The 25,691-nt window shown below is 51.0% G+C and overlaps 1 protein-coding gene across 2 annotated transcripts in view; it reads left to right on the top strand.

Moving 5' to 3' along the window:
- The first annotated feature begins 2,606 nt into the window (after positions 1-2,606).
- IGFBP2 (insulin like growth factor binding protein 2) overlaps positions 2,607-25,691 on the top strand; it is a 29,085-nt gene continuing 6,000 nt past the window's right edge. Inside the window, exon 1 of one of the 2 annotated variants that reach the window (XM_055573420.1) lies at positions 2,607-3,112. In XM_055573420.1, coding sequence (XP_055429395.1) covers positions 2,695-3,112 — 418 coding nt within the window. In that variant the 5' untranslated portion in view covers positions 2,607-2,694. Of the gene's footprint in view, positions 3,113-13,800; positions 14,175-25,691 lie in introns of those variants that run through there. The other variant, XM_055573421.1, reaches the window with a different exon arrangement.

Consider the following 25,691-nt stretch of genomic DNA (forward strand, 5'->3'; position numbering starts at 1 on the left):
GTGGAGGATCTTCAGACTCATCAGAAAGAAAACTTTCATTGAGCACTTGGCATGTGTCAATTAGCCTTACTTTGCCTGCTCATCTCCATGGTTCTTGGCTAAGAGATCAAGAACTTTAAAGGAGATGGAAGAAGAATGTGTCTCAAAAGATAAGTGAGGAGCTGAACGAATGAATGAATGCCTCTCCTATCCTCTCAACAGTGTCATGATTGAGCCTTACCTTTCATCTCTAGCTACTGGTCACTGCAATGGCAACTGATTATCAGGGCCCTGAGAGGAGTATTTCCAGAGATCATACTTTTCATTCATTCAGTACATTTATTGAGTGCCTACAAAGTGCGAGGCACTATATTTTAGACCTGTTTCCTGTCCAATCTGGCAGCTACTTGCCACATATGGCTAGAAAGTATTGAATTTTGGCTAGTTCAAATTGAAATGTGCTATAAGCATAAAATTGGCACTTCCCAGGTGGCTTAGTGGTAACGAATCTGCCTGCAATGCAAGAGATGTGGATTCGATCCCTGACCGAGAAGATCTCCTGGGGAAGGGAATGGCAATCCACTCCAGTATTCTTGCCTAGGAAATCCCATGGACAGGGGAGTCTGGCAGGCTACAGTCCTTGTAGCTGTAGCCCAAGTCTACAGTCTTGGGTTGCCAAGAGTTGGACACAACTGAGCACACACAGACACATAAACATAAGATACACCTCAGAGTTTGAGGATTTAGTATGAAAAAAGGAGTGTTAAATCTCTAATAACTTATAATATAGACTACACCTTGAAATGATATTTTGAAGAAACTAAATAAAGTATATACTAAAATGGGTTTCATCTCTTTCTTTTTACTATATTTTAACATGACTACTGGAAAATTGAAAATTGCACATGTGGTTCACGTTTGTGGTTTGCAATAGATTTTTATTGGAGAGCTTCAAGCCAGAGTGTGTCTACTCTGAAGATGCTCAGACTCTAATGGATGAGACCAATAGCAACAAATGTTACAAGGTTGGCACAGGACCCTAAGGCACACCAAAGAGTGACCAGCAGCTTCCCATGCCTGTCTCTTCTTAGTTCCATCAGATCTGCACTAGATACAGCTCTGTGATTTCCAGAAGTCCAGCTCTGTCTATTACTCCTCTGCCCAAACACGGATAGATGCTGCACCTCCCTGCCCATTATTTGAAGCCAAACCTCCACCCAAGTCAACTGGATTTCCTGCCAGTCCTCCCCCTGCCTCCAAGCCTTCCTTTCTTCATCCTTGATTTCCTATTTTCAGGTCCTTGCTTTAGCTGGTCCCTCTGCTCAGGATGCCCTTGCTATGCCTGTATGTCCCCTGGTAGAATTCCAAGCTTCAATTTAAATTCTGATCCACCCCTGCAATCCCCATCACCTTGCCATTTAAATATTTCTCCTCCTCAAAGCCTCTGACAACCAGTTATTTGTTCATCTCACCAAACTCACCCCCATAACATTGTTGGTTCCTTAAGATCAGGCACTTGCCTTCCTGGGGCATGGAGCTAACTTTCAAGGCCAGGTGGCCACGTGGAAGGGTGGCATGGAGGTATTGAGAAATTAGACCCAGGCTGGAGGCAGTTCAGTGGTCCTAATCCCTACCAAGAGAATCTGACAAGAATCTTTGTTAGGGTTACAAGAGAGATATGTGATAATTAAAGTGGGGTCCAGTCTGGAATTTCTAAGTTGGGGACAGCTTGGATGGATGAATCAGTAAATCAAGCTGAACGATGAAGGGAGGTCATTCTTGTCCACCTGCATTTATTGGAGTGAGCTCTAAATGACCTTACTGCAGGGCATTCTCCCACACCTGGAAAACTGATCTGATCTAAGACCCCTGAAGCAGGGTGTTCTGTCCTGCAGCAAATGCCTTCAGATCTGGAGTGGGTGTGGTGGGGCAGGTCCCCAAGGGATTCTTTGTCGAGGGAGGGGGTGTGGAGCTGAGTAAGCCCGGAAGAGAGAAGATTTCTTAGTGTCCAGAAATTGCATTTCAGGTACTTACACGTTACCAGATGCCTGCAGGGTTGGGAAATTGCAATGGTCCCTAAGAGGGGCAGTTCGGGGGGTAGGCTGATCTACAGGACGCGAACAGCCTCCTGACTCCGAAGTCACTGTCCCAAGCAGCACGTCAGCAGGGAGGGAAACCCCGAGGATGGAGGGAACTGCTGGGAGTAGACCGAAATCTACTTGAAGGTCATGCCTGACGTCCTCTGCATTCCCTCCAGCAGTGAGCCCAGCGCCGGCCACATGGGAAGCGCACAAAGTCCTTCCGAATTGAACCGAAAACAGGAGACAAAAGCACCCACTCCTGCCCACTCCCGCGTCGATCTTAACCCAAACCCCCAAGTTATTCTCATTTTCCTGGCGTCAGGGAGCCCGGGGTGGCAGTGGGTGAAGGGACGGAGGCCAGAGGGTGTAGGGGACCCACGTTACATGCGAGGAGGTGGGGATGGGCGAGTGGGCGTGCGCGCACTCAGAGGCCCGCGCGCGGGAGTGTCGGGGGGAAGGGGGTGGTCTCCAAAAGGGGGAGGGGAGAAGGCAAGGGGGCGGGGAGAAGCAGGGCCCTTTAGGACCCGGCTGCGGCGGCGGGGGTGGAGAAAGAAGCGGAGGAGGCGGCTCCCGCGCTCGCAGGGCCGTGCCACCTGCCCGCTCGCTCGCCGCCGTCGCGCTCACCGCCGCTAACATGCAGCCGAGACTGGGCGGCCCCGCGCTGCTGCTGCTGCCGCCGCTGCTGCTGCTGCTGCTGCTGGGCGCGGGCGGCGGTGACTGCGGGGCGCGCGCCGAGGTGCTGTTCCGCTGCCCGCCCTGCACGCCCGAGAGCCTGGCCGCTTGCAAGCCCCCGCCCGGCGCCGCGTCCGGGCCGGCCGGCGACGCCCGCGTGCCCTGCGAGCTGGTCCGCGAGCCGGGCTGCGGCTGCTGCTCCGTGTGTGCCCGGCTGGAGGGAGAGCGGTGCGGCGTGTACACCCCGCGCTGCGGCCAGGGGCTGCGCTGCTATCCCAACCCGGGCTCCGAGCTGCCCCTGAGGGCGCTGGTCCACGGCGAGGGCACTTGTGAGAAGCACGGCGATGCTGAGTACAGCGCCAGCCCCGAGCAGGTTGCAGGTAACGCGGGGCTGGGACAACTAGTTGGGAGAAACTTAGTGGGCGGGGGGGAGGGGGGGAGCCCGGCTAGCGGCCCTTCTGGAGGGAAGGAGTGTGCGGCGGGACCTCAGAGACCGTTTTAACGGAGGAAGAGCAGGGTCCTGGGCCGGCTCTGGGTTGGGGTGGAGGGGGTGGTTGTTGGGAGGGGGGAAAACCCGAAAGTCAGGTCCCGGGAGAGGAACTGGAGTTGGAGAGGGCGGAAGATCCCCGGCTACTAATTTGCTGGGGAATAATACGGAAAGAGAAGGCATCCCTGTTACCGTAGGCTTCCCTGGTGGAAGGTACCCGACTTCTGTTTTGGAGGGGGGATTTGCTGGGGAGGAGGGTGCTGGTCAGATCGGTGGTAGTAGGAGCTTGAGGCTTATCTGGGGCACCACTTGAGCTGGTGGTCGCCGGCCGAAGGTTCCCGGAGAGGTCCTGGTGAAGGACGCTGTCCGGGGTGGGGGTGGGGGGTGCGGGGCGGAGGCTGGCGGGTACCGGTGACACCAGGGACCACTGGTGAGAAGGGGGCGCTAGGAGAAGGCAGCGGCGCATTGAGGTCCCTTCCTTCTGGGATTGTGAGGTGAGAAGAAAAGACTTGTGCATACTTTTTGTAGGGTGGGCTGCCTAGGAGTTAAAAAAAAGGAACGCTGCTATTTTACAGAGAGGACGAAGAAGGCGCTCGCTTTTGTGTTGGGTGGAATGATGAAAGAGGAGCATTTGGGAGGCGAGGAGACCCCAACCGTTGAGTCACTGTAACTCAAGCCAGGTCGCCGGTTGCATGCAGTCTGCGGCGCGGGCAGCCTTGCCGCTCATTTTAGCATCTGGGCGTCCGGGCGGGAGGATGCCCCAGCCCGGACGCAACTACCCTTACCGGAGCGAGGTGTCGCCCCCCGCCGTCCCATCCTAATTGACGGAGCTCTTCCTGTCCCATAGAATGGGGGCTCCGAAATTCTTTGTAAGGAGCTCTAAGCCCCTCCCCCCAAAAAGTTTTTTTTTATTTTTTGGACACAACCAGACTATAAATATCTCACGTGTTTTGTTGTTGTTGTTGTTGCGTGTTTTTTTTTTTTTTTTTTTAAATTACAAAAGCCTCCTGCTTCAGTGGTCTGGAGGAAGCTGTAATTATTTTCTTTCCTCTTGGAGACAGCGGTGAAATGTGTACACTGCCTGCTGCCGTTGTTTAAAAAGCAAGCGAGTCTGACCAAGTTTCTCAAACTTAAGAGACATTTACAAAAAGAAGGAAGGAAGAAAAGAAAAGTGAAAAATTCTTGCTCCCTTAGCTTCTGTGGTCTTCACCCCCTCCCCCCTGCGCACCTCCCACCCCCGTTCCTTCAGCCTGCTATTGTTTTTTGCCTGTTCTCCTTGAGAAGACAAGTAGGGGTCAGAGTTGAAATCTGTTTTCGGTCGCATTTTGACCTTGAGTGCACAGCAAGTTAGGGCTTCCTCCAGCGGAACCCCTCAGTGCCTTTCTTTTGGCTGGGGCTTGCCTCCCTCCCCAGCCTAACTGGAGATTAACCCTTCCCGCCAGCTTCTCTTAGAAAGCGCTGATGCCAGGGAAAAGACTCTGCAAAGTCCTTTCACCGCGGGCGCCCATCCCCCCAGCCTTGCGTCCGCGGCCCTCCTCCATCGCCCGCTAGCACCCCGTGGTCCACCGGGAGGTACTGTGGTTTTCTGAACTGAACTCTGACAAACTAAACATCTCCCCCAGCGGGGTGAACTTTTGTTCAAAAGGCCTCCAAGTTCATAGAATCCTTTGGATTTTGACTGTTGTAACCAAGTGCGGTAGTACACGTCCTTCCTAAACGTTTTAGTATTTTTTTTTTTCGTTCTTCGTTCTTCTTACTTTCTGTCTGAAAAACCAACTCTCCTGCCTCCCAACCCCCGAGGCAGGTTAGGGTTCTAAGGAAGGGACCAGATGCGGGGAATTCTCCCATGCACTCCTCCCTGCAGTCGTCAGGGGAACTCGGGGACAATGGAGTGAGTTCACGGGAAGAATGTCACAGGATTTTCTGCCTGGTTATGGGACTCCTTTCCGCCAGCTAGCCCCAGCTGCCTCCTCTGCCTGCTCCCAATGGCCAGACAGCCGCCTTCCGCATTTTTCTCTTGTGCTGCACGTTGGGAAGAGGGGACACCAGGGTTGGGGGGCGGGGAATGTGGGGTGGAAGCTGAGTGGGTGCCCTGGAAAGAAGTGCCAAGAGCAGGGTGTCTGCAGTGTGAGGAGGGCTGGGGGGAAGGGGACACTGCTGGGCGAAGCCTGGGCTTGCAAGGGTGGGGGTGGGGGCTGGGGAGCCGGGGGTGCAGGGAAGAGAGAAGGGCGAGTTTGGAGGCTCCTGTGCAGGAGAGGGTTCTGGGCTGGAGCAGGGATTGGGATGCTGAGTGAAGAATGCGGAGGTCCGAGTTGGGTGGGGTGGCCCAGATAAGACCTTAGCACTGAACGCCACTGCCTCCACTCCATCACCGGTCTCTTCTCCCCCACTCTGAAGAATAACGCCCCCCTCCCCATCCCAGCCTGCCTTCCTCTGTGAGCAGGTTGCTTTTTGAGAATTTTAAACACACCCTTCTTATTTCGAGGCAGCAAACCCCAGCAGTTCCGGCTTTGCTGTTAGCTCTTTTGTCTTTGTTCCCAGGACTCAGGGGCTGTGCTGCTGGCTTCCTGGGGATGGCTGGGATGCTGGGGGTGGGGCTGGGCACATCAGCGGATGCTGAGCTTGCATCCCATGGGCTGGGACCAATTGGTTTCAAAGAAACCCAGAAGTCACACGGAGGCGAGGCTGGGGGCTGGCGGAGGGGTGGGGGTTGGAGTAGATGGGCCTGGAAGAAAAATAGCAGGGGGACCCTGAGACCTGCCTGAAGTCTGGACCTGAGAAATGTGTGGGTGTGTTCGGTAGCGGAGTGTGCGGAAGTGCCTAGAAATGTTAGGGAAAGAAAAGGAAGCAGGCCTGGGCCGGTCCGGGCCCTTTCAGAATTCAGGGCCTCGGCCGGGCCGGACTGGCTCCCTCCAGCATCTCCCCAGCCTCCTTCCCCGCCGCGTACAATGCCGGGGATTATGCGGAGGGGCGGAGCCGCCCAAGTGGCCGTCTGGCCCGCTGCACTTATAAAGGTGCTATAGAAATGTGCAGTCATTCAAAGTCCCAGGGCAGGCGGGCAGGCGGGCAGGCGGGCCGGCGGGCCGGCGGGCCGGCGGGCCGGCGGGCGGGCGGGCGGGCCAGGGGAGGCTTTGCATCTGCAGTTGCTGGGGCAGCATAAAGGGGGGCAGAGGCGAGGGCTGATTTACAGTGGTTCAGTGCAGCTTCAAAGAAGGGGGAGAAAAGCAACGGGACTTCTGGCTCAGAGCACTGCTTTGCATCTTGTCTTGCATAAATTTGCATACTGAGTTCAAACTTGTAAAATAGTCTCGAATGAGTGGGACCCACTGTCACGGATTGCTAGCATCACTACCTTCCGGCCCCCCACCTCCACCCCCTTCTGGACAGAACACCCAGAACTAGCTCTGCTAAGCCGCTCTGCCTGAGTATGTTGGAAGGGGAGATGGGGGACTAGAGGGCTGCTGCTCCTGGGTTCTTCTGGAGAGACCGGAGACTTATAGTTCCTGGACTACAGGATCAAGCTGGGTGTGGCTCCGGGCGCTATGGCCTTGGAGGCAGGGCTCCTCCGGAGGGTGTGACTCCCCAGGTTCTGAACCAGCCTGGCAGAGGCAGGCCGTGTTGGAATCTTTGCCTGCAGGCTCCCTGCTCACCTTCCACTCCTGCCTAGAGTTCACTGAGCTTCTTCCCTTTGTGTAGAAATAATGACCCATGGTTGGATGGCATCATTGACTCAGTGGACGTGAGTTTGAGCAAATTCTGGGATATGGCGAAGGACAGGGAAGCCTGGCGTGCTGTGGTCCATGGGGTTGCAAAGAGTTGGGTATGACTGAGTGACTAAACAACAGTGACCCCATCTATTCCTTTGATGAGGTATTCGAGTGAGCTTTGAGGGAAAAAAAAGTCCTATATAACAGTGTCAAAGAACTTAGAGAAACAAAACCAGAGGTAAGGAGCCTCTGAATTAGGATAGGTGGTGAAGTCCAAGGGGAAAGAAGAACTTGTCTGTTGCGGACATGAGTGTCTTTCTATGCAGTGATTCTTGACCTAATTGGATCATTGAGTTTCCTGGCAGGCAGAGGGAAAAGGGAGGCTTAGATTTTCTCACTGTTTGCTTACCTTAGCACTCAGCTTTAAAATAAGTTTTCATGCACATAGTTTCTTTGGGGGAAATTATTCCTATAGAAATGCATGCAGGGTAGCTGTTACTCAGCTAGAATCATCAGCTGTCAGACACTGAGGGTGACTGAGAGCGTCTCTGTTCTCTAGCCCATTGATCAGGTTAGCTTCTAGTTTCTCAGATTAGCTATTCACTGCCATAGAAAATGGGACACAATTGCTAGTTTTGATATGAGCAAGTTCCAAAAATTCTTGGTTTAATGAAATGCAGGATTGCGGGGTGGGGGTTGGGCAGGAGGGGAGGACAGGGCAGGAAGTGCTAAAGGGAATGAGGGAGAAGCAGAAAATGAACAGGCTTGGGCCCACGTTTGGTTTTGTCGTTGGTCCTCCTCACATACTACAAAACTACCAGGAAAAAAAAAAAGTTTGGTTATCACTATTATTGTTTTTAAGGAGACTGCATATCCAGGCACCGCATTTAGTTTTAGTCTTTCTCTGCTTTCTCCAGCCTGTGAACTGGTCTCTTCTCCCGTGCTTCTCCTCCTGTGGCTCTAGAACACCTTGCTGGATGCTAAGCAGAACATAGCTTGAAAAAAAATGACGTGGGAAATAGATTGGCTCAGCCATCCTCAGAGATCCAGAAGTAGATGGAGACCACATAGATAATTGGGGATTGGCATGTTTGAACCAAACCTGATTCTTAAATGAGAAGGGTGGTTAGCTGGCCGTGCAGGAACTGGGCTTGGTGGGGGGTAGAGGGGGGAAGCCTTATCCTCCCAGGGGGTTCCTGCTCAGGCTTCTTCTGCCACAGCCAAGACACAGATCAGTGAGGTTATACTTCTAATGCCCCAGGACGCTGGTGGTCTGGTTGGCAGGTGTTCAGAGCCCCTCTGCTTCTCCTTGCAACCTCTGGCTAGCTCGCTGACATGGCAGGCAGCCTCCCATCTGCCCCGGTCCTGGTCGCAACCAACTTCTTTGCCTGCTTCATCTCCTGTCTTAACAGCAACTCGGTGAGAGAGGCCTTTTACCTCCATGTCACAGGTGTGGACTCTGGGGCTCAGTGGACGGGCCACCTTAGCAGGTAAGTAGTGAGGTGAGAAGCTAACCTGAGTCCCTTTCTTCTGAACCCCTCTGCCTCCATGGCCAAGCAGGGGAGTGGGGGCCTCTGGCAGCAAAAGCCTGTGACCCCATCAGAAGGTTTGTTCCTGGACACCTGCCACATGCAGGCGATGCTTGGGCCACTGTGAGAGGCGCAACTCCTGGAGCTTGGGGATTTCAGAAGTGGAAGTGGCCAGCATGCAGCAGCCAGGAGGCACAGAAGGGCCCCCACACAGGCCTCTGGAGAGGAGCTGGTGGGCAGGGAATGATGGTGGAAGCAGCCTGGCCTTGGCTGGCAGATTGACCTGCGTTCCGATGCAAGCCTGTCTCTGAGAACCTGAGTGATGTGAGTCTTGTCCTTTGATGAAATGAGGATGATTGTTTTTCTCAAATGGGGTGTGTGTGAGGTCAGCTATGATAATACAGAATGCCCGGCACATAGTAGGTTCTTTTAGTTGCCTTCATCTTGGCAAGCAACGTCTCGTCTCTGATGCTTAGTCAGCCAGCCTTTAAAACAAAGGCCAAACTGGCTCTGTCAGGCAGGCCACTTGTCTCTGCAGGTTGTACCCGGTGTTGTGGGGCCTATCCTGGCATGAAATGGCTTTGGTTCAAACCCCAGTTTTCTACCACATACTTGCCACCCAAGGCAAGAGATATATTTTCTCTGAGCCTCCGTTTCCTTATCTGTAAAGGAAGAATTGATAGCATCAACTGCATAAGGTCATGTCTGCACGTGTGTATGTGAGTGTGTAAAGATAAATAATACATATAAAGCCTAAGCACTTGGGTGTAGTTTCTTTTTGGGATGATTCACTTGATTTCCATCTCTCTGTCTATACATTGGAAGCATCTGCATCGGATCCACTTTTGCAGACTGTAGTGGGGCTGTTTGGAGAAAAGGTAATGAAACTGTGCTTTCGATGTGGCATGAACCCAGTTGACAGTAAACAGATGACTGAGGTCCAAGACTTACATGTTTCATGGATGAGTTAATGAAAATCGCTCAGTCGTCTCCAACTGTTTCCAGCCCCATGAACTATACAGTCCATGGAATTCTCCAGGCCAGAATACTGGAGTGGGTAGCCTTTCCCTTCTCCAGGGGATCTTCCCAAGCCAGGGATTGAACCCAGGTCTCCTGCATTGCAGGTGGATTCTTTACCAACTGAGCTATCAGGGAAGCCCATGGATGAGTTAGGCGTGCTCGTTAGGGCTTGTGCACTACGGTCTGGGATTGACCCTTCTTCCTCTGGCAGCTTCACTCTTGTGGTTGTTTAGTCGCTCAATTGTGTCCGACTTTCTGAGACTCCATGGACTACAGCACGCCAGGCTTCCCTGTCCTTCACCATCTCCCTGATTTTGCTCAAACTCATGTCTCTTGAGTGGGTGATGCCATCCAACCATCTCATTCTCCGTTGTTCCCTTCTCCTCCTGCCTTTATTCTTGTCCAGCATCAGGGTCTTTTCTAATGAGACTGTAGTGCTCAGAATGTGGGTGGAGGGGCTGTGGAGGCAGAGGGGGCCCCAGAGTTTGACCCTGGACACTTGGTGCTGCTCAGAAATGGGATGGGTACAGTTGGACATTATTAGGAACTTAGCCCAGTTCCCAGAAGCAGAGTCCTGCCTTCATCTGCCAGCCAAACTCTAGGACCCAGCCCTCCAGTTGCTGGCGTTCAGAGGACTGGGGAGTCCTTGAGGCTATGTTTCGGGGCTGGGCAGCACTGTCCTCCACGGACAGCTGGCCTCCACAGGACACCTGCCAGGACTTAGCTTCAGCAGACGAGGATCAGAACGGTGTGTGCTAACATGCTGGGTACATAGGGTGTGTGCAGGATGAGCCGTTGTGTTGTCCATGCAGCCAGTGAAGACCCCATGACGCCATTTCCCCGCTCCAGGAACGTGGGTTTTCAGGTCCATCCTGTCTGAGCCTCGGGTGCCAGAACGTTGAACATGATCCTGGCAAAGAAACTGGACTTTCTGTCCAAAAAAGTGATGTTTCCTTACTCCACTGTCTCCAGCATTGACCTCATTCCTGAGTGGAGTGGGGACTGAAGGGTTCTTAATAGATGTGGGGGCATGTTTTCTGGGCGCTGGGGTTCTTCCTAATGTCCGATTCCACCCGAGGCTCCGGAAAACCCTCTGAATGGCCTGAGTGGCTAGTGACATGACACAGTGACTCAGTGTCAAGCCTCTGATGGAGCTTAGACCCCAGGAAGCAGAGAAGGCTTCCTGGGGAATCTGGGGTGGAGGCTCTTCTTAGACACCTTGGTGTTGGTGGTGGGGGAGGGGAGGAGAGGATAAGCTCTCCTTACAGATGGGGTGGTAGGTCTAGGGAAGTGAAATGTGTTGGCTTTTAGATTCCAGAGTAACTGCCCCCTCTGTCACCCTCACCCCCACTGTGAATAGAGTGGATGGGCCATAGGAAATTCTTTTTTTCCCCCTATTGGAAAATGGACCATCTCTGTCTGCCCTTCCCCACACTTGGCTCCTGAGCCTGACCCTCCCCTCCCCCTCCTGGGCCACTCCTGTTCCTTAACAAAGCCAGGGAAGATCTGGGCTGGCTCAGCTCCTGGGTGTCAGTCAGGACGCAGAAGGAGATCTTGCTCAGAAAGCCGGCTCCCCCGGAAAGAAATACAGAGTCGACTGTAGTCAAGAATTGTTTCCTTCCCCCCACCCCCCACCCCCCCCCTTTTTTTTTTGCAGGGTGGAGGGGGGCATTTGGCAGCCCTTGGGGCCCCTTCTGGCTGCCAGCCCCATGTCTCTTCCTGGCTGTTGGGAGGCAGGGCAGGAGTGAAGGTTGGGGAGAAAGGGGGGCAGGGGCTGGCAGGCCTCCAGCTGCCAGGCTGGGGAATTGGCCCACAGGCTCTGCTTAAGTTGGCCCCGAGCAGAGCCTGGGGAGGCTTCTAATTAGTGAATGGGGTATAGGTGTGTCAGCCTGCGTTCATTCAAGGAACTGAGCTCTAGGAGTGAGGAAGCCCTTCGAGGAGGGGCACTGTGCCCAGGAAGGCCTTCGTAAGTTGGGGAGAGAGGGGGGCGGGGAGTGGGGGAAGGCTCAGGGGTTCCCTCCTGATAGGGGTTGGGGAGATCGGTGCTTTCTAGCGGGAGTAATCCAAGTTGTAGGACTGCAGGGAACGAAGGGTCTACCTCACAGGGTAAATGGCAAAATAATCATAATTAAATTGCTTTTTTCCCCCAGACTTTGTTCACTGCCACTAAATGCCAGTAGGGTTCCCACCCGCACCCTCCAGCCCCCGCAACTATTTTAGCCTCAGGATTCTCCCCACTTGATGGGTGAAGAAATCAAGGCTGCATTCAGGTTCCAAAGCCAAGACAAGTACAGACCAGGATGGAGTCTGGGGCTCCAGCTTCTCATTCCAGAGCTCCATCCCATCAGACTCACACATGCAAAGGAGCAGTGAATTATATACTGCTGCTAGGAAAAGCTCCTTTTCTCTGGGAGGTAGTAATTAAGGCATAACTTCTCAAAAATGTTCTTTATGCAACTCCCCAGGGAGTTTCTTTTAGGTCTATTGTCTTGGCTTCTGGATAGAGGTGCCAAGATGCCTGTAGATGGAGAACTTACTTTCTAAAGTGCCTGAGGCCATGATAAACCGAAAATGGCAATTCCCCTGAGGCCATGATAAACCGAAAATGGGAATTCCCCTGGGCCCTGCCCTTGCATTTGCCTGATAACACTGGGTGGTTTCTGTGGGAACAATGGCAAGAGGTGTGTCAGGCAAGATAAAGGAAGGTGGGAAGGGATATGTGTATGTTTGTTAGTTGGTTGCCATTCCCTTCTCCAGGGGATCTTCTCGATCAAACCTGGCTCTCCTGCATTGCAGGCAGATTTGTTACCATCTGAGCCAAGTGTTCTTTAGGAGGAATTGGCTTACTGGATCCTAAATGCTTTTGAGGTCGGGTAGGGGGCCACTTGGAGAAGGCAATGGCACCCCAATCCAGTACTCTTGCCTGGAAAATCCCATGGATGGAGGAGCCTGGTGGGCTGCAGTCCATGGGGTCGCTAAGAGTCGGACACAACTGAGCGACTTCACTTTCACTTTTCACTTTCATGCATTGGAGAAGGAAATGGCAACCCACTCCAGTGTTTTTGCCTGGAGAATCCCAGGGACAGGGGAGCCTGGTGGGCTGCCGTCTACGGGGTCGCAGAGTCATACACGACTGAAGTGACTTAACAGCAGCAGCAGCAGGGGGCCACTTATGACTGATGGCTTCTTTCTCTGGGAAGACAAGAGAGGGTCTTGTGGAGGTGGGAAGGGACAAAGTGATGGGGAACAGAAGAAAGGAAGCCCTGAGGTTACACAGTCTCTGTCAAGAGTCTTCCAAGATGCCAATAAGCAAGTGCCATTCTGGTTGGTTAAGTGCTGTGGAGGTAAACCACCTGGGCTTTGGTTTTGGCTCTGCTGTTGCTATGTGACTTTGTGCCATTGGCCCCACATCCTGTGGCTTCTTAGTCAAGTGTGAGAGGAGACAAATTATCAATCTCATGTGATTGCTTGATGATAAAGTTCTGTACACAAACCACTTAGCATAGGATTGGAAACTCAGAAGCACTTTAGAATCTCAGGGAAGTGTTTCTGCTCCTGAAAGGAGGGAAGGGCACAAACTTTAAAAGAATGACATAACCCGAGGACATGACGTAAACTGACTATAATCAAATAAGGCCAAGATGGTGGATGAGTTGGCTTCTATTAGCCCTTGAGCCTCAGCATATCTTAATACATCAGCATGCTAAATGACACACCCAGCAGTGCCATGGTAGTTCCGAGGCCAGTCATCAAAGGCCAGAAAGTGGGCAGTGGCCCAATTCCTGGAAAATCCCCATCCCTTCCCCAAAATAGTTGGAATAATCTCCCACTCATTGAAAGAAAGTGAAAGTTGCTCCGTCTGACTTTTTGTGACCCCACGGACTGTAGCTCCTCTGTCCATGGAATTCTCCAGGCAAGAATGCTGAAGTAGCCATTCCCTTCTCCAGGGGATCTTCCTGAGCCAGGGATCGAACCCAGGTCTCCCCCATTGAAGGGGCATTCTTTACCATCTGAGCCACCAGGGAAGCCCAGCCCCTGAAATTACCAGGCCATGAAAACTAAGCATGCCATATTTCAAGGCCACTCTTGCCTTCTGAGATGGACCACACTCTGTGGAGTGTGTTTCTCTCTAAATAAATCTGCTTCTTACCTATCACTTTGTCTCTCACTGAATTCTTTCTGTGATGAGCCATCAAGAACCTGAGCTTCATTAAGTCCTGAGACCAGGTGTGTGATGTCAAGTTAAAAGACCGTGGGTTCAAGTCCTGGCCTGTGGGTTCAGGTCTCAGTCTGAGTTGCACAGTTAACTTCCACAGGGTGTGGCTTACCTGGACCGCAGCCCTTTGCTTTGGAAAGTCCAGAATGGAGTCAGTCGTGGACGATGTTCCAGAGGGCAGTCGTAGCCTTTGATGCCATTGTTACGCCTTGTGTTTCTACCAGGGCACCTTCATTCCCCAGAAGGGAGGGTTCTTACCTGAGGCCCTGCTACTTATCTCTGGTTCCTTTGTTGCATCTAAACCAAGAGAGCGTAACCAAGGAAGACAACTGATGTGCTGCAGGATTATATCAGACAAAATTAGTGAACTTTTAGTTGAAGGAAGAGAAAGCATGGTGACCTATTTAAAGACACTTATTTATATTCAAGACGCTTCTTGTGCTGGTTTGAGAGTGTGGCCGGCAATCCTGGACATCTCTGCAGGTTTTTAGTTTCTTTCTGCATCCTGTGGGTTCAATTTGTCAGGCCTGGGGTATCTGGGAGTGGCCCGGGGATGGAGAAGAGGTGGCAGAAGGGGAGGGTGGGAGGAGAGAAGTGGGTGGAAGCCAGTGTTTATGGCTCTCTGGGAGGGGGTCTGTGTGGTGGCATCAGAGCTGAGTGTAGGGACAGCTGTTTGAATGTGGGTCCCAGTTGAGGGAAGTGGCTTCTCTCTCCAGCTCATGCTTCACTTTGCTCACTGCCTTTCTCTTCTCGCTGCTCTGGGGCTTAGATGGTGAGGGAGAGACCAGAAAGATGAGAAGAAGAGCAATATAACAGGATGCTCTAGGCCAGAGTGGTGGGATGTTTTTCAGTCTGTTTTCCTAATGTTTAAACACTGATTAAACACGTGTACAAGCTATGAGACTGACTCTGCAGATACAGTCACATCACCTATGTAGCGCATGCTTTCTGAAATGTTTTACTTTATGTTGGAGTACAGCTGATTAACAATATCGTGTTAGTTTCAGGTGGACCGCAAAATGCTTCAGTTTATACATATGTGCGTGGGCGCTCAGTCGCTTCAGTCATGTTTGACTCTTTGCTACCCTATGGACTGGATCCCACCAGGCTCCTCCAGGCAAGATTACTGGAGTGGGCTGCCATTCCCTCCAGGGGATCTTCCCAACCCAGAGACTGAACCCATGTCTCCTTTGTCTCCTGCATTGCAGGCAGATTCTTTACTGCTGAACCACCAGGGAAGCCCCGCTTATACATATATATGTATCTGTTGTTTTTCAAGTTCTTTTCCCATTTAGGTTACTATAGAGTATTGTGGGCTACAGTCCATGGGGTCGCAAGAGTCGGACACGACTTAGTGACTAAAACCACCACCACCACCAGAGTATTGAGAAGAGTTCCCTGTGCTATACGGTAGGTGCTTGTTGACTATCTATTTTTAAATACAGCAGTGTGTACATGTCAGTCCCAAACTCCCAATCTATCCCTCCCCAACAACACATGCTTTTTGATCCTAAAGGGGAGCAAGACAGGCATTTGAAAAAGTTGATTATTGTCCAAGAAGAAATCAAGTCAGTAGAGATGTATTTAAATCTCATGCAAGTGGCTCTTTTAGCCTTTTGATCAAGGCTCTTGGGAAGATCTTTTGTGAAATAATGGGGCTCTTTTCTGGTGGATGAAGTCTCAGAAGGAAGGGTATCTCCAGTCTTACGAAAGAAAGGACAACCTTTTTCTTCCAAAAAATTGAGCACACAATATGTCTTCCTTCCTGCCCTCTTTTCGTGATAAGTACTTTTTTTAAAAAAACAAAAAAAAAGCTCTATGGAAGCTAGGTCCAAGTTTTTGTCTTCAAGAAGCTCCCTCCTTTGGGGGAGGAAGGAAAAGCATGGACCCATGGCTTTGTGCCAGTACGCTCAGGCTCCAGGGCTGTGCAGGAAGCTGAGTCCAATTACAAGGGTGCTTGGCTCAGGAATGCGCATCCTCCATTCAGTCAAGTTTCTGCTGGACACTTGGAGGGCATTGTCCTTCCTCCTGAATGATGATGTGTAACTTCATTACAGAAGATGTGTAATTTTTTTCCGCCTGCAGTTTGTCACTCGTTTTCGTTCTTCCTGTGAAACTCTTGGGTGGCTTCTAAGCTGGATCTCTCCCGTTTCAGGTTAAGGCTGCTACCTCTCTGCTTCTTAAGAAGCCAGAACAGTCATCTCCCTTCACTGGGTGTGAGTGGCCCTTGAATGGCGATACCTGCATCTTCCCCTCCTTGACCCTGTGGCCCTCTTCTGCTCTCTTCAAGCCTTTCCCGATTCATTTCCCAGTTCTTCATGCTGCAGAGACCTCGCCAGGAGCCCGTGGTGCCCTGCTGGCACCAGGTAGCTCTGGTGACATTGCCCTCTGAGAGTGTAGGTGAAGTTGGCCACGTCACTGGTGCCGTCCTCTTTCAGCCATTGGGGTTCACGGAGCACCTTGTAATTACTGATGCCTCTGCTTGACAAGGAGGGTGAGGAGTGGCTGGAGTGAGTTTCTTTTAAAAGAAAACTTTAAAAATGCAGAGAGGTACTAAGAATGACATAATAATGCCAGTCTACCACCCATAGCTGGGAATGGTTGATATTTGTTATCACATTTACTCCAAGTCTTTTTTTTTTTTAAAGCGTCCCCTCTCCACCAGCCACCCCCGTCCCCTGTCCCTGCTCACTAGACAACCACTTAGCGTTATTCACTGCTTCTCTTCCTTAACTAAACAGATTTGCTAATTGGATGACCAACATTTCAGAGGTGTTCTCTGAGAATAAATGGGAAAATGTACATAAAAGGTTTCTTTCGGCAACTTTTCCCCCCATCCACTTCAGATTTTTGAGATCTACCCATGTTGATAGACACTGGTCAGAGCTATTCTTTTTAACTGCTCTAATTATTTCATTGTATTACTTTATTGATTTATCTATCCATTCATCTGTTGAAAGGCTTTTGGATCCAGTTGCTAAATAGTTTTCACAAGTGCTGTAATGAAAGTTTTTGTGCACAAGTCAGAGAGAAGCAGAGTTACTGGGTCAGGCACATTCTTCTCTTTCCTATTAGCCTCTGGTCCAGGTTTCCACCAAAGCACATTCTCTGCTTACTTGGGCTTTCAGCAGGTAGATCCCCTGGCCAGGTTCTCAGATGATTTGCATTGAACCAGATGAGAAATGCTTGGGACCCCCGGCAAAGAGGGAAAGCTGGTAGGGCTGTTGACAATCTTGATATCAATTTATCTGGCTCTTCAAGGACAGCCTGGCTTGCAGAGCCCCAGAGGACTGTGTTGAATTTCAGCATGTTTTTGTTTTCTCAAACTGTCTGCCTCCACCCTGACCCTCCCCAGGCCTTGGCGATTCCAGGAATGACCCTGGTGTTTATGAAGCAGCCCTTTGGAGATCACAGAGGCAGAGAGGCCCTGTGCTGTGTTTCTGCTCACTCAGGTTGGCGGGGAGGGGGTGAGATGAGAGCTGCTCTAGAAACCTCCAAGGTGCCTGGCCAAGGACGGCCCCTCTGTGTGCATCCAAGCATAGGCACGTGTCTGTTTACGAACCCGCTTGTCAGCAGGTGCAAAGAGCTTATGAATCTTTGTCTTGGCAAGGTGTACACGTGAAGCCGTATCTCTTGAGCAGAAGCCTTTTCTCCCACCACCAAGAAATTCTTTGGGAAACCGAGGCAGGAATGGGGCCCTGAACTAGAAGGGGGTTGTTAAAAGTATAGTCTCTGACGCCCACCCAGGTCTTGCTGTCTCCAAAGCTTTGGGACTGGAGTGGTGTTGTTTGGTCGCCATGTCTGACTCGTTTGTGACTCCATGGGCTGTAGCCCACCAAGCTCCTCTGTCCATGGGATTTTCCAGACAATAATACTGGAGTGGGCTGCCATTTCTTTCCCTAGGGAATCTTCCTGACCCAGGGATTGGACCTGTGTCTCCTGTATTGGCAGGCAGGTTCTTTACCACTGAGCCACCAGGGGAGCCCTAGGGCTGGAGTGTAGGACTCTGTTTTTCCACAAGCTCTTCAGATGCTATCTGATGAACAGCTATGATTAGGAAACATTTGCCGGGTCTCACTCCCTGAATTTACAGCTGAGCACACGGGGGCCTGCATATCTGAGACACCCAGCTGGCATCACCCAGAACCCCAGGCCTGGAAGTAATCTCAAGATCAGAACCTGGGGACTTTAACTTCCCAGCCAGCACTGCCCTTCCCACCATACTGGAACTGGTTGGCCAAGGCTTTGAGCCCAAGAGCCCTTGTTCCAAAGGAAATCCTACAAGGGCTCAGAATGGCTTGGCAGGTGGCTGTCCTCTGCCCTCCTGTTATCCACTGTCGCTGTCTCCAGTAGTGGTTCCTTCCCAGCATGAGGATGGGACTGGGTGCCCACTGGCCATCCCCCTCCACAGACTTCACCCAGCTCTATAGCCCTTAGCTGGGTGGCGGGCCCTGGTAGCTGTGGGGGTTGCAGGGCCACGGTCCTCAGGTGAAAAAGGTCAGTACCTGCACCTGTATGATGTGACCACCTGGGTCGAATTCAGCACGGTTCTCTGGGGCTCTGCGAGCCAAGCTGTCCCTGAAGAGCCAGAGAAATTGATATCAAGATGGTCAGCAGCCCTACTAGCTTTCCCTCCTTTCTGTGAATCTAGAACATCAGAAGAGGCTGCTTACTTGCAGCCATTTCCTTACGTAGAGGGTGGTCAGAAACCTCTTTTGTTTGAAACTTGCTTTGCTTGCAAACCATGCAGAGGAGCTGCTGGTCTAGTGGCAGCTGAGAGAGGTCAGATTGCTTAGCGGTCGCCCTCGCAGGGAGCAGGGGCTCAGGGTGGGGGAAAGAACGGGAAGGGAGTTTGCAATGAATGTGGGTATGAGCAGGGGGTAGATGGCCTGATCAGGAGAGTCATTAACTGAGCTGGAATGTCGCCACTGCTGACATCCACGCATGCATGCACTACTCAGGATTCCCATGTGAGAGGTCACAGTTGCCAGCCGCCCGTGACCATCTAAAAAAAAGTAGAGGATGACATGTGATGTCTCTCACCCAGAGAGACTAGGGACCTCAGGTTTAACTTCAGCTGAAGAATAACAAATAGGCCCCCTTTGTACCCTGTGTATATGTCTTAGTTGCTCAGTCGTGTCTGACTCTTTTGTGACCCCGTGAACTGTATGTAGCCCGCCAGGCTCCTCTGTCCATGGGATTCTCCAGGCAAGAATACTAGAGTGGGTTGCCATGCCCTTCTCCAGGGGATCTTCCCCACTCAGGGATTGAACCCAGGTCTTCTGCATTGGCGATAGATTCTTTATCCTCTGAGCCACCAGGGAAGCCCCTTTCTACCCCACCCATTTCTAACTTCTGCCCCTGCCTTCCCTACCTCCCAGCATGGCCTGAATTACCCACCCCAGCCTCTGGATGGCTTGTGTTACTGAACACAGTGGCTACAGGCTAGGCGCGTCTGGTGAGCACAGTCAGCCATACAAAGGGAGGGACTGGCTTCAGATTCTCTCCAACAAAAGTGGAAAGCTTGTTGGCGAGTTTACCTGGGAGCCCTGCCTCATCTGTGCGTGCACGGTGGGCATGAGACTCTTGTTTTTCCTCCCTCCCTTTCTGCCTTCTTTCTTTCCCTTAACCTCCCATCCTTCCTTCCCTTAGTTTCTGTAAGCAGAGTTAAAGTAATTTCGGCAAATCCACCCTTGCCCAAGGACTTCATCAGATGGCAGAGAGCTTCGATGTTTGCAACATAATATATATATAATCAACAGAATCATTTCAGAAGAAATATCTGAATAGATGGTTTTGCACAACGCTCTTTTCACTAGTCCCCACCCCACCCCAGCCCCACCCCCACCCCCACCCCCAACTCCATGCATTTGGCCATTCTGCAGATCAGATATCACTCACCATCCCCCTCTGCCTGACAAATGCACCTTTCATTTTACTCATTCCAGAACTAGATGATCCACATATTTCTTCTAAGGCCTGGTTGCCCACATTGGGAGTCTACAAATGCTGTAGACTATTTAAGTAGCAGCCTTCACTTTTGTTGTTGTTAAGTTGCTAAATTATAATCTGACTCTGTGACCCCATGGATTGCAGCACACCAGGCCCCTCTGTGCTCCACCACCTCCCAGAGTCTGCTCAAATTCACATCCATTGAGCTGGTGATGCCGTCTAACCATCTCATACTCTGCCACCCTGTTCTTTTGCCTTCAGTCTTTCCCAGCATCAGAGACTTTTCCAGTGAGTCGACTCTTCACATCAAGTGGCCAAAGTATTGGAGCTTCAGCTTCAGCCTTCACTTAAGTACAATGGTTCTTCTTCTTTTTTTTTTTTTTCAGCTTTGAGAAATTAGAACTCAGAAAGGTTAAAGGGTTTGGCCCAAATCACAGGTGACCTGTCAGTGGCAAAGCCAGGATTGGAATTCAGGGCTCTTGACTCCTGACCATTCGAGTTTGTGAATGAATTGTCCACAGCTGTGGATATTAATGGAGAAGTTATCTGAGAGGGAGGAGAAAGATGGTAGTTAGTATTTATGTTTTTGCCCAACATATATGTCAAGGTTAGGTGCATTTTGGGGGAAATCAACAAAGAGCCATGTGACTTCTGTATGTAGCTGGGATGGAACCAAGGAAGGAGCCAACATTCCCCTGGCCTGTTACTTGCAGTGTATTCTCGAAGGGCCTGGGGATGCTAGTACCTGTTGAAGGAAGTGAGTTCACTGAGAGAGTGACTGATGGATTTAGGGTTGGGTTAGATCATCTGTATGGTGTCCTTAGCCCTTAGATTTCTGAATAATTATGAGACAGAAGGTTGGAAAATGGCTAGGATTTCTTTAGAATAAAAAAGGAGATGTATTAACCTATGATGATGAAGATGTGTGATGGTTTTTGGAAACGATCTTCTTTTCTCATCAGCCCTGCATAAGCAGGAAGGGGTAGGGGGTTGCCGTTAGAGTCCTAAGGCTTGTTTTCCTCAGAGTGTGCTAAGGTTTCTTCTAAATCAGAAATTGTTGTTGTTCAGTCTCGAAGTCATGTCCGACTCTTTGTGATCTCATGGACTGCAGCATGCTGGGCTTGCCTGTCCTCCACTGTTTACTGCAGTTTGCTCAAACTCGTGTCCATTGAGTTGATGATGACATCCAACCGTCTTGTCCTCTATTGCCCCCTTCCTCTCCTGCTCTCAATCTTCCCGGCATCAAGGTCTTTTCCAATGAGTTGGTTCTTCACATCAGGTGGCCAAAGTATTGGAGCTTTAGCTTCAACATCAGTCCTTCCAATGAATATTCAGGGTTGATTTCCTTTAAGATTGATTGATTTAATCTCCTTGCTGTCCAAGGGACTCTCAGGAGTCTTCTCCAACGCCACAGTTCAAAAGCATCAATTCTTCAGCATCCAGCTGCCTTTTTGGTCCGACTCTCACATCTATTCATGACTACTGGGAAAACCATAGCTTTGACTATACAGACATAGCGTCTCTGCTTTTTAATACGCTGTCTAGGTTTGTCATCCTTTTCTTCCAAGAAGCAAGTTTCTTTTAATTTCATGGCTGCAGTCACTGTCCACAGTGATTTTGGAGCCCAAGAAAATCAAACCTGCCAGCTGTCAAATGGAGCAGAGGTCAGAGCATCGCAGTACGAGAAAGTAACATTTCATGAGAGGAAGGGTCTGTTGGACACAAAGGTCTTCGTTAAATAAGGTTGTCCGTGCTACAATCAAACAAGAAGACAGTGAGGAGGAAAGGGCTGTGCCCAAAATTAAGTTTTAGTATTTATGCATAGAAGTAGGCAGCTGGAATGTCACCCTCCTTGGGTAGGTTAGGAAGGCTGGGTCACAGAGCAGTGTGGAGACCCCAGGCCAATTATGGAACACTTGTGACAAGAGCAGAGAGGTTGTGTGTGCTCCTGGAGACCCAGGTACTGGTCCTTTTGGGCCTCTAGTTTGCTGTCTGTAAAATGGGACACCTCATCCATTTCCTCTCTTCCTTCTGCCTTTCTCACTCAGCTTTCCTCCAGGTGTGTAAGGGGTGAAGTTGGGACAGTGTCCCTACTGTGTGACCAGCCTTCTCCCTGCCCTACAAGTCTCCCACAGGTGCGCTCTACTCTCCTATCATCATCCCCACTTCCCCACTTGGAAAAGCTTGACCTTCTATGTATCATTAGGAAACTACCTGCTACAACAGAGGAGAATAGTTACTGCTTGCTAATCCTTAGGCAGTATCTCGTCAGGGGTCTTGGAGTTCCCTGTCAGTCATCCTGAAGCCTTCAGGCTTTTCTAGTTCAGTGATTCGGGTTGCTAAGAACCATTTCTTAGAGTGACCTTTGCACTGCAGCCCATGGAGCTGCATACATAAGTGGTTGCTTAATAAATATTATTCTGAACCAAACTCTCCTAGGCAGAAAGAAAAAAAAAAAAATTCCAACTTGGTATTTTTGTTCCTGAGGGCAAATTCCATCTCTAGCTGGAGTTCTTCTGTGGAATGTTTTCCTGCGGACTGCCCTGTCACCTATAAGAGAACAGATGGGCAGAGCTTGGTAACATGTGCTGATGTCCTTGTCCCGCAGAGGGAGCGGGTGCCGTGTGGGTTCGTCCCCAAGGGAGGGCCAGCCCTGTGTGCTCGGCACTGTGTATGCATGCAGCCCTTGGGATCCTGCCTGCCGCCCATGGGAGGTGGATCCTGTTTGTGCCCATTTTACAGATGAGCAGTGAAGGCACAGCGAGTTTAGGTAACTTGTCCAGGGCTGCACAGCTCGGTGGTGAAGCTGGGATTCAGCCAAGCGATTAGGCTTTGTAGGCTGAGTGCTTGAACCTCTTTGGCTGGTAATAGGAGCAGTCAAGGAATCAAGGCTCTTCTCAGCCTACCGGCCTTTCTCATCTCCATCCCGGAAACGATTGCATTTCCCTGGCTCTGGGCTTCCACTTCAAGGTGGTGGGGGCGTCAGCACCTGTGTCAGCGAACCAGGCCTGTGGATTTCCTCATCTTATTAGTGCTTTCATGGGCAATGATGAAATCAATAAAGGAGTGGGTTCCAGGAACATACCCTGGAGCCCAGGTGGCCTCCGTGAGGGTAGACAAACTGACCTTCAGCTCAGAGCGGTCAGGGACATCTCTGGACAGGAAACCGCCTCTGTCCTCCTGGGATAAGACTGCGCCCTGGAGCCCTGTCCTCTGGGACCCAGTGTAGGGCGATTTTATATGACTTGGGGGCCCTAGACATGTGTGCCTCCATGGGCCTCTTCCCCCACAAAAATGGCTTAAAATCCTATTTTTATAACTGCACACATATCAGTGTTATATGAGGATGTTTGCTGTGACCTAAAAGTTTATTATTTTTTCTTCTGATTTTAAAAAGAAATGAAAACATTTCCTGGGGCTCTGGGTACTGTGCCCACCGTGGTCCGTGATGAGCAGGCCAGCCCTGCCAGGAGCCGGAGGCCCTGAATAAGCATTCTTCTCTGTACCCTTTGCCTCTGCCCAGTGTTTCCAGAGCTTTCTGAGGGCCTGGTTCTAAGCGTCAACTGTGGGCTCAGCTCTAGGCACAGTGGTACGAGTGCCCAGGAGAGTTGAGAAAGAGGGGTCAGCAGGCTGCCAGTTCTCTGAGGTCCCCACCACCATCGCCAAGAAGGTGGGCTCGGAGACCAGAGGCATGCCTGGGGATGGAGCGGTGGTGGAGGGGGGTCTTAGTTGAGGCAGGGAGGAGGGTACAGTGTAGCTCAGATCTGCTTTGTGAGGGGCTGGGGGTCTTGAGCACTGAGCCATGGAGAGCATCAGGCCTCTGGATAAAGCCTAACTCCTGAACAGTGGTTTTCACCTGGGGGCATTTTTGCCTCCCAGGGGCCATTGGGTAATGTTCAAAGGCATTTTTGATTATTACAACTTGGGGCGGGTGCTGCTGGCATTTGGTGAGTGGAAGTCCGGGATGATGCTGGGCGCCTCACACAGGACAGCTCCCAAAAATGCATCTTCTGGTGCCAAGGCTAGTAGTGCTGAGGTCGGGAGACCCCAACCTCAAGAATGTTCCAGACATTGGTTCCTGTGAGTAGGCCCTTTCCAAAAGCTCCTCGAGAGGACTAAACACGCAGATTGACCTGCCGTCTTCCAAACCAAGGTGGTGTGATTACAGCCACAGTGGAGACAGGCTGTATTCATCTAAGCCTTGGGTGGCTTCCCATGAAAAGAGAGGCGCCAAGTGAGCTTCTGTGCCACAGCTTCAGACGGCAGAACGGATGGGTCCAGAAATGGTGGGAGATTCCCAGAGCCCTTGTCTACTTCCCTGGTCAGCAGAATGCATGGTCTGGAGTGCTGGAAGTAGTGTTGAGGTCTCCAGAAATTCTGCCACGGTGGGGCAGGAAGCTGGCTGGGCAGGGCATGGTGAGGTCGGGGTCGTGCCCAGGGTGAATTGGGGCTAGGCGAGGGCAATCCGCAGGTTCCTGTATTGTCTTTCCCATGGGGTCCTGCCGGGTTCCTGCGTGGAAGCAGGGCTTTTGTAATCATCTTGCTCTTTTCCTCCTGTGTTCCCTGGGCCGTGCCAGCAGGGATGGGGGCAGAGAGCCTGAAATTGCCCCACCAGTCCAGGGCAAAGAAGCCTGTAGAAACGGAAATGGCAGAACTGGCGGTGAGGCTGGGGTTGAGTCCTCTTCTCCACTTGTGCCAACATCTGCCACATGCATCAAGGTTAATGTGAAGGAGATGGAGGGTTACCTGGATCAGATCATCCTGTTTATTTGCCGGGTTTATCTCAGACTCTCTCAAGCCTTCCCTGCAGCCTGCTGCCCTCCACCTCTGATATCTGAGGAGGGAGAGGGGGATCTTATCTTCTTTGGGCCTCTGGGTTTCTGCTGTTTGGGCCTGAAGGACAGAAAGCGGAGGTGGGCAGGGTAAGGAGCGTCTGGGGCAGGTTGATGTAGACCATGGTGGATCCCGATTCCCACCTGACTTGGTGTCAGATGCTTCAGACCCCCGTTCCCCTGCGGGTGGTGCTGGGGTTTCTGGAATAGGGAGTCACCTGCATTTGGCTATTTATGATAGAATCTGGGCTACTCAGAGCCTCTGGCAAATAGCCATTCTGGAGAAACATTTTCTGGGTTTCAGAAGGCTTACTCATTTAAAGACTTCAATTTTTATTTTCCTAAAGTTTAACAATTCTGGATAGAAATTTTTTTTTTTTAAATACTGAATATTTGACATGCTTACCCCTTCCCTTTTTGCATGCCCCGAGGGCATGGCAGCCTGCTCCAGTATTCTTGCCTGGAGAATTCCACGGACAGAGGAGTCTGGCAGGCTACAGTCCATGGGGTCACAGAGAGTCAGACTCGACTGAGCAACTAACATACACACAAGGTCATATTATCAACATGAGTCTTATTTCGGGCCACACAATGTGGAAGTTTTCAGGGGTCATCAATGGCTGTGGAGTTGTTTGTGGGGCACTGAACATCCCCAGAGTTCTTCTGTCTGTTTTTTTTAACTGTCTTCTATCCTCTCTGCCATTTGATACTTCTTGCGCTGACAACATGCCTGCCTTCTTATTCCTTTTGATTTTGTTGATTTTATCTGTGGTGGCCTTGGAAACCAGACATGCAGAAACCAGGCTTACTGGAGCAGTGCTCCTGTGAACCATCAGGGTTCTTCATGCATTGATTTTCCCTGTCTTGTTGGGAAAGCATCACAGCTTCACAATGCTCGGACGTGGTGACCGATGTTCTGAGGCTTGTGAAACTTATCTTCCTCTGCTTCCTGTCTCTGGGTCAAGTTCCACATGGCCAGCGTAGCGGATCACTGAGGCAGATGTCATCAGCATCCCATCATCACTATTACCATTTTCGTAATCACCACCAACAGGACGTAGTTTCTGCGCCTGCCCGTATCTCAACAGCTTTCCCTTTAACATACACTCAACTGTTCTGTGAAGTAGGAGCTATTATTATCCAACAATTTGCAGTTAAGGAAACAGAGGCACAGAGCGAGTATAGACGCAGGAGAAATACAGGCTGGTATAAAAAA

This window comes from Bubalus kerabau, chromosome 3, assembly GCF_029407905.1.
Source record: "Bubalus kerabau isolate K-KA32 ecotype Philippines breed swamp buffalo chromosome 3, PCC_UOA_SB_1v2, whole genome shotgun sequence".
In the NCBI taxonomy this organism is placed as follows: domain Eukaryota; kingdom Metazoa; phylum Chordata; class Mammalia; order Artiodactyla; family Bovidae; genus Bubalus; species Bubalus kerabau.